The 9428-nt window shown below is 35.2% G+C and overlaps 1 protein-coding gene across 1 annotated transcript; it reads left to right on the forward strand.

The window, feature by feature from the left end:
• Positions 1–430: 430 nt before the first annotated feature.
• Positions 431–5905, forward strand: LOC145116262 (putative potassium transporter 17). The gene is made up of 8 exons (XM_079052620.1): positions 431–732; positions 1549–1771; positions 1874–2119; positions 2202–2252; positions 2347–2607; positions 3516–3568; positions 3741–4110; positions 4906–5905. The coding sequence occupies exons 1-8, from the start codon at positions 607–609 to the stop codon at positions 5709–5711; spliced, it is 2136 nt and encodes a 711-aa protein (XP_078908746.1). The 5' UTR covers positions 431–606; the 3' UTR covers positions 5712–5905.
• Positions 5906–9428: the final 3523 nt, after the last annotated feature.

Below are 9428 nucleotides of genomic sequence, written 5' to 3' on the forward strand. Positions count from 1 at the left end.
AATAACCACAAAATGACATTTGGCAAATTAAATAAGAATGTGACATGTGATAAAAAAAACATTCATTTATTAGAATAGATTACGGATCAGCGGATCAAAATATCATAGAGTCATTTATTCTAAACGATACTGTATTTACAAAATAAGAATTTAAATTATGTAAATAGTTACCCAATAATACTTTTTTCCTATATCGGTACTATTATAGTTTTAAATTATTCTCTTAGCGAAGAACTATTCCATTGACTTTAATGCTGAACAAACCTATAAAAACAAACACTACTTATAGAATTACATTTAATATTAAAAATACATATATTAATACCTTTCATAGTTTTTTCTTATTCAAAAAATTCTTATCCAATCATAGCATAACGATAAATTAAATTATCATTATTATATTAAGCAATTCAGATTCATCATATTAAATATGAGAGATTGAGAGCGAAACTTGTCTCGTACTAACTTGGCTACTTCAACTTTTCCTCGAAGGTCATTGAGAACCTGTGTAAACGAAAAGTAACAGAGGCGATAACAAGGAGCTCACGTCACATCACACATGACAGTGTAAGGGGATTAACAAGCTGCGACCTTCGGAATTCTTCAATGGATCACACAGGGGGTTCCAATGGGGAGGTTCCGGTGGCCGTCGATGATAATGCCGCCACCATCACCGTCGCCAATAGCCGTTTCAATATTGCCCAATGTTCATCTTCTTCCTGCAACCAACAGGTATTTCTAATCGTCTGAATTGGCAAACATACTTAAACGTTTTTATCGAATTCTATCGAATCTATGTCTTCTAATTATTGCATGTGGTTGTCGGTCGAACGAAGTTAGAAGCTCGTTCACGTAATCTACAATATGATATGGTTAACTTAAATGCATGTTTGATTGATACGATGCGTGTTCTTATATTCAGGACGCACTTTGAAAACTGCAGTTATACTCATCGCAAATTTCCGCGTTTCAGTTTTTCATTTTTATTGGAGTAATTTTGAACAGTTTCACTGTTAGATGAATCGGAAATGTAAAATATGTTCCCGTGCTAATTTTGTAGAAATTGATGTCGGATTTATGCATCCTCATCAGGACGTTTAGCATATAGCTGATTTTTTAAATCTCTAATCTGTTATCCTCAGTGAAATATGTTGTTCTTCAATGAGAAATTGATGAGTGTTTCCCTCTTCAATAGTGTTGAATAACAAGATTTGGGAGAAGATAATGTCCGAAAGTAGGGTATAAAAAATTCTTTATTCCAAGTGTTCCATAGATAATACAGAGGGGGAAGCAGCTCCCTTTCAGTTTGATCTTATCATCGCTGCATTTAGTTATTCATAGTGCCTATCACTGTTTTCTGCTGTGTGTACATTTAAACCCTAGAATCAGAGTGATTTTGGGCAAATTATGGTGTTGAATCTGTCTTTCCAGGGTGCAATTGAACTTAATTCATATCTATATATTGAGCTTTATACAATTTCTATTACTTCTAGTTTACTTTCATAAAGTTTGCACTAACAACTTGTCTAATTATATGTTTTGATTTAGGGTACTAATAAGTGGGCCACTCTATTACTTGCTTACAAGTCATTAGGAGTTGTCTTTGGAGGACTTGTGACTTCTCCACTTTATGTCTACCCTTCAATGGCATTAAAATCTCCAACAAAAGATGACTATTTGGGAATCTACAGCATCATGTTCTGGACTCTTACTTTAATTGGAGTTGTCAAGTATGCTTGTATTGCTTTAAAAGCAGATGATCAGGGTGAAGGTATATGTCAATATGTCATAATGTCATATTCCTTTTAATTTATTTACAAGAATTTGGTTCATGTTGGGATAAGCTTTGACTAGGCAATGAAATGGTTGCCAGGTGGAACATTTGCTCTATATTCATTACTTTGCAGACATATGAACATTGGAAGTATTACTTCAACAACAATTGTGAATTCACAATCAAGTCTTTCATATAACAACTTGCATCAAGGCTTTGAAAAGCCAAGTAGACTTGGGATGTTTATTGAGAGGAGTTTAATTGCAAGAAGGGTTTTGTTTTTCATTGCAATACTTGGCATGTGTATGTTAATTGGTGATGGCATACTCACCCCTGCCATTTCAGGTTTGCTTCTATAAAATAATATTTATATTCACTTTATTTAATAGTATTGATTTTTTTTTTTGTTTTAAAAATTTGTAATCAGTGTTATCAGCAATGGATGGGATCAGGGGTCCTTTTCCAGAATTCAGCAACTGTAAGTTCTTATTGATTGTGCATCATTCCTCTGATTTTTGTTTATTCAACTACATTTATAATGATCTTGTCATTTTTTTATGTTTTTTTTTTAGCTCTGGTGGAAGCTTTGTCTGCATTAGTTCTTGTTGTTTTGTTTTTGGTTCAAAAATTTGGAACTGGAAGAGTGAGTTTTTTGTTCTCACCTATCATGGGTGCATGGACATTGACTACTCCTCTTATTGGAATTTACAACATCATATATCATTACCCTTCTATTTTCAAGGCAATATCACCACATTACATCTATCAATTCTTCTCAAGGAATGGCCATGAGGGATGGTTGTTGCTTAATGGTATGGTCCTTTGCATAACAGGTAAGAGTAAATGACCATTTTACCCTTTTACCTACAAGTGATGCTGAATAGAGGTTAACTGTTTATGAATTGAAGTTTTAAACGATAAAAATTACTATTTTTTTTGTTGACAAAACTACAAAATTGGTCCTTGTGGTTTGCAGAAAACTATAGATAGGGTCCAAAAAGTTTTCAATTTGAAAGAAACATCCAAAAGTAAGAAATTCATGTGGTTTTGGTCTCTGAAAGACTTTAAATGACTGTTTTGCCCTTTTAATTTCTTTTTTCATATTTGTTTTAATATTTTATTAATTAAAAGTAAAAGGGCAAAATAGTCATTTCAACTTTCTTAGGACCAAAACCACAGGAATTTCTTGATTTTTGAACAAATCAATAAGAGTATGTTGCTATTTTTCGCATTTAACTCTCTAAATAAATTATTATTTATTTTTGAGTAAATTATACGAATGGTCCCTATGGTTTGGGATAATTTGCACGTTTGGTCCCTAACTTATTTTTTTAACTCGGGAGGTCCCTACTATTTGTTTCTGTTACGTGCTTGGTCCCTCCTGTTTGTTTTTGTTACGCACTTGGTCCCTGTCTTACCTAAAAGGACTATTATTTAAATAGGGAAAAATGATGGGGTAGGTAAAGTAAGGTGATGGGGGTGGGGTTGAGGGTATGTTTATTTAAATAAATTAAAAAATCAAGGGTAAAATAGTCTTTTTAGGTAAGACAGGGACCAAGTATGTAACAAAAACAAACAGTAGGGACCTTCCGAGTTAAAAAAAATAAGTTAGGGACCAAACACGCAAATTACCCTAAACCATAGGGACCATTCGTGTAATTTACTCTTTATTTTTTTAGAGAGGGTGTATTATAAGATTTTAATTTATTATTATTATTATTATTATTATTATTATAATCAGGTTCTGAAGCATTATTTGCTGATCTTGGACATTTCAATAGACCATCCATTCAGGTTATTCCATTTCTCTTTGGTTATCTTCCTTAAATTACAATAAAGAAAAAAAACAAAATTACAATGTTGTGATAATAATAATAATAATAATAATAATAATAATAATAATAATAATAATAATAATAATAAATTAAATGAAATTAGATTGCTAACATTCTGTGACATGTGACAGATTGCTTTTTTATCATTGATATACCCATCATTGATTCTAACATATGCGGGACAAACAGCATACCTAATCAAGAACCCAAATGATCATGAAGATGGATTTTACAAATTCATACCCAAAAAATTATATTGGCCTATGTTTGTTATCGCCTCGCTGGCAGCTATTGTGGCAAGTCAGTCTTTGATATCAGCCACCTTTTCTGTTATCAAACAATCGGTTGTACTGGATTATTTCCCACGCATCAAAATCGTGCATACATCATCAAGCAATGAAGGCCAGGTGTACTCCCCTGAAACAAACTACACTCTCATGGTTCTTTGTGTTGCAGTCATACTTATTTTTGGAGAAGGGAAAGAGATTGGAAATGCTTTCGGTATGTCCCCTCACCCCTCACCTCTTGCATTTTAGATTTTTCAACTTTAAAAAATGGGGAAACTCTATAAAAGTCCTTGTATTTTGGCCTCGTAATCGATTTAGTCTTTATATATATTTTTATTCAATTAAGTCCTGAAAACCGGCAATTGTATTCATTTTGACCTACCCTTTTACCCGGTCAACATCTCATTAAACTTTCACAAATTACACTTTTGGGCCAGATTTTAAATTTTATTACAAATTTGATCGATGATTTACACCTTTGGCCTATATTTCAAAATTTTGTTATGTATTCATCCTAAATTTAGTTTTTTACACCCCGTAATCGAATATGTAAAAAAAAAACATATTTTTCACATAAAATGTTTTTTTTAAATTATATAGAAAAAAGGTTTTTTATGTGGAAAATATGTTTTTTTTGTATAAATATGCATATTCGAAACAAAATTTTGAAAGAAAAAGATGTAAAAAACTAAATTTTTGATGAATGTGTAACAAAATTTTGAAATTTGGGTCAAAAGCGTAAATTTTTGAACAAATTTGTAATAAAATTTAAAATATGGGCCAAAAGTGTAACTATTGAAAGTGGGATGACCTGTTGAATTGGTAAAAAGGTCAAAATTAATACAATTGCCGGTTTTTAGGACTTATTTGAATAAAAGAAACATATAAGGACTAAATCGATTATGAGAACAAAATATAAAAACATATATGGAGTTTTCCCTTTTTTAAATTGCATTTAAAATAAACGTTGCTATTTCATTCATTTAACCTCATATAAGATAATTTTCAGGTGTGGTAATCATTCTCGTGATGCTCATAACAACTCTCCTACTAATACTAGTAATGATCGTAATTTGGAAAACACCTCCACTTCTAGTCACTCTCTTCACTTTGATATTTTTAACATTGGAAACAATCTACACAACCTCCGTTTTCACCAAAATCAAACAAGGCGGATGGATCCCATTCGCCATCTCACTAATCCTCGCTTTCATAATGTTCGGTTGGTTCTACGGCCGCCAACGAAAACTCCAATACGAACTAACTCACAAACTCGATATCAACTACTTGAAAACCCTAATCTCAGACCCGTCTCTCCAACGGGTCCCAGGACTCTGCTTTTTTTACACTAACATCCAAGACAGGGGTGAAGGGTTCACCCCGGTCTTGGGTCACTACCTTAAAAACATGAAATCAATCCATCAAGTCATTGTGTTAACTACTCTTAGGTATTTATTGGTCCCGAAAGTGGGACCCGATAAACGATATGTGGTTAAACCGTTAGGGCCGAAAGGGGTTTACGGGTGTTTGATTCAATATGGGTATGCGGATTCGGTTAGTTTACAAGGTGATTTTGTTTCTCAAGTTGTTTGTTTGATTGAGAATTTTGAGGGGAGGGAGATGGGAGATTTTCGTGAGGCTGTGGTTCATGTTAGGGGGAAAACGAGGTTTTATGTTAGTAAGAAGTGTACGAGGTTTGATAGGTTTATGCTTGGGTTTTATGAGTTTATGCATAGTAATTGTAGGTCGGGACTTCCTACTTTAGGTGTGCCACTTCAACAACGTATTGAGGTCGGTATGCTTTATGAGGCATGAAGGAATTGACACCAAGTTTTTTTTTTTTTCTTTAAAAAATTGTTTTTTGGATAGTTTGTAGAAATAGAGTCGACCCTCTCGTCAAGAAGTTTTGGGTTTATAAAAATTTTTGGTGGATTTTTTTTGATCTTAAAGGGTTGAGCCTTGAATGATATGTAAAGTAAATGTTATTTTATCGTTTTGTTTAAAAGCAATGGTAATTGGTAAATAATAAATGATTATTAGGAACACAATTTCATTCATGAATTTTGTAATTGCAAATAAATAAATAATTTAAATATAAACCATGTACAAATTAAAGGAATTGCGTCAAATCAAATTGTTCTTGCATATCTTTTAATTTTTTTTTCGTTAAAATCAAATTAAAAAAACTTGGGATTCTGAAAATGCACAAATATAGTTTTAAATTAAATATCCACACCAAACCAATCTACTGGTGAAGGAGAAAAAAGGAATGAAAGGAAAAAATGGTTTGGGAATAGGTGGGACAAAAAAAATGTAGGGGTAAATTGGTAAATAGAGCTGTCTGAATGTATAAAGGTTACTTATTAACTTAAACCGTGAAGACAAAATTTATGCATTAAAACAAACATACCCGTATATCTATAGATATTAAGTCCTTAACTTTTTAAGGTTATTAAGTTAAAATTAATTGTGATGGCGGAAAATGGTTAGTTAGAAATGGTCCAAAAACCTTTTGTGTGTATGTTTCAATTTTATTTTTTGGAATGGCAAATGTTTTATCAAGAAAGATTCATTTCATGAGAATGAGCACCCCAAAAAAAAATATAGCTCGAGTCAACTCCATAGAACGAGCCACACCAACTGGAAATGGAAAAACTATCAATTCTATCGGTTTATAAAATAGTAAAAGAAATTCCAAACTATGCTCTCTAGGGAGACGGAGGGTCAAGGGAATGATGCCGGAACCTGGAAGGAGGTTTGCCGGAGAAAACCACTTGAGGAAAAACATATCACCCCCTTCTACGTATCGAATATACAATACGGCACCACTACAACCATGTTAAGCGAGGCGTTTCGGAAATTTGGGAAGATAGTCGACATCGACATCTATATTCCTGGGAGAAAAGACAAAGCGGGTTCATATTTCGCGTTCGTGAAATATGAAGGGACCAAAGATGTACAGGTGATGCTAAACTCACTGAACCAAATAAGATGTGGGCACTGTATCATGAAGGTAAACATCGCCAAGTATGAGAAGAAGCCGAACCATAAGATTCATGGGCAAGCATTTCGTCACGTTCGGCCACCACAGATCAATAAGGATGTTGGTGGATGGAAAAAGACAAGTGAGGGCAAATCCTTTGCAGATGTTGTTACCGGTAGAACGAATACGTCCAAGACTCCATTGGTAAATCTCAAACGTGTTCCAGTAATGGAAAGTGACTGGCTACTCTTGGGCGAGGTCTCGAACTTTCAACACCTCAGTAACCTCCCCAAGCTTCTCAATGTCGATGGGGAAGTACCATGTCATGTGTTCTATGATGGTGGCCTGAAAGTGTTATTGAGATTCTCTTCACAGGATGCAGCTACTAGATATTTAAAGAATGAAAATGCATGGAATAGATGGTTCAGATGGCTCAAATCTGAGATTATCGATAATTTGCCATTTGAAAGAATCGCTTGGGTTAAGGTAATTGGTCTTCCCATTCATCTGAGGTCTGAAGAGAATGTCAGCTTGGTTGTTGGTAGACTTGGCAAGATTGTTGAAGTTGACGGTTGTCAAAATTGGCATAACATCGATCTTACGTCCTCACATGCTAGGATCCTAACAGGTGATAAACTACTAATAAACAAGGAGATAAACTGTTCCTTTAATGGTAAGAATTACACAGTGGGTGTGGTCGAATGTGAAGATATTTGGCAACCGTTTTCCAAATATTATGAATCTGACTCCGAAACCAGTTCTAAGACTGTAGAAAATGATGATGAGATCAAGAAAAGTGATTCAGACGATGATGGCATATCAGAAACATGGGAAAATGTTAATCATATGGACGTGGAAGAAGGAGAAATTGTGATGGATGCTAAGGTGAATGACAATCCAGATGCAGTTGGTGGTGTTGTTGCATCTCCGTCACCGGCAATCTCCGATGGTGTGGCGTACATCGAAAATCAAAATTTTGCTTTAAATACGGATTCTGATAAGTCACCTGGGGATAATAATATCATTAATACGGAGAACTCAAAGGAGTTATCCAATACCGACAATATCAACGGAACGGATGGAAATTTGGATGATCAGATAACAAGGAATCATGGTAGGCGGCCCACCTCACCTGTTGGGCATGCTACAAATTCAATAGCCCAATCCCCATCTGGCCCATTTACTCCTAATCCGGTTCAAGGCGTCGATTTTCCCTCTTGTAATTTTGGGGGTTCCTTCTCCAAAAAGAGAAAGTTGGACAAAATTGAGAGAAACGATCATTCTTGCTCTCTCCCTGTTCGAAGATTACTGCCTGATTTTCTTGATCTCCCTCTCCCCCCGCCTAGATCGCAGCCCATACCTCCAATCATTCACGCTCCCTCCTTCGACCTAAATGTTTCAGTCAACAACATTACCTCATCAGAAACTGATGAGTGCTCCTCCTCTAACGAGGTCGTCAGCCTCATCCACATTGCAAATGAAGTGGGATTTCAGATTTCAGAGGATTGTGTTGGTATGTTGGATGAAAACACTTCCAAAGCAGTCATGGGTGATGGTGTCTCAAACGGTGATCAATGAATGCTCTAAGCTTAAATATCATGGGTGTGGGTGAATCCCACAAGGTTGATTGGATTAGAAGGCTTAAACAAGTACATATGATTGACTTCATTGGTATACAAGAGTCTAGAGTCACAGATTATAATCGAATTGATTTCGTTGGATGTTGGGGGTCGTCCGACTTTGACTTTGCAGCTGTAAACCCTACTGGCAGATCGGGTGGTCTTTTCTGTATCTGGGATCCTACTATTTTCTCTAAAATTAACATTATGTCATCAAGAAACTACCTTGCAATCTCTGGGTACTGGAAGGGTGTTCCAGGAATAACCACATTTGTAAATGTTTATGGTCCCCAATCTACCACTGATAAGAGGGCATTATTGTCTGAACTCATTACATTAAAAAACGGACTCTCGGGTATCTGGGTCTTTCTTGGTGACTTCAATGCAGTGAGATTCGAGCATGAAAGGTTCAACTCTGTGTTCTGTAAAGCAACTGCTGTAGACTTCAATCGCTTCATTACTGAAGCTGACTTACACGAATTCAATATGGGTGGATCGAAATTCACATATTTGCGGGATGATGGCTTTAAACTCAGTAAAATTGACCGATTTCTTGTATGCTCGAATTTTATTAGTATTCAACCACTCTTATCTGTTACTGCTCTTGCTAGGGATCACTCTGATCACTCTTCACTTATCTTGAAACCTTCCAATTCCAATTTTGGCCCTATCCCATTCCGATTCTTCAATTCTTGGTTACTAAAGGATGACTTCAATGTGATGTTCAAAAATACATGGGAATCCTTTCGTGGATTTGGCGCTCCTGATAGATTCCTCGCTGCTAAACTAAAATTTGTAAAGAATGCCATTCGAGACTGGACCAAGGTGAAATCAAACACAGAGCATTCAATATTAGTACAACTCAATACGAAGGTGGAAAAATTGGAATCGATTGCTGAATCTAGGATACTCACGGAAGTTCAACGAATA

The sequence above is a fragment of the Lactuca virosa genome, chromosome 5 (genome assembly GCF_052849685.1).
Source record: "Lactuca virosa cultivar CGN04683 chromosome 5, Lactuca_virosa_CGN04683_v6, whole genome shotgun sequence".
In the NCBI taxonomy this organism is placed as follows: Eukaryota; Viridiplantae; Streptophyta; class Magnoliopsida; order Asterales; family Asteraceae; genus Lactuca; species Lactuca virosa.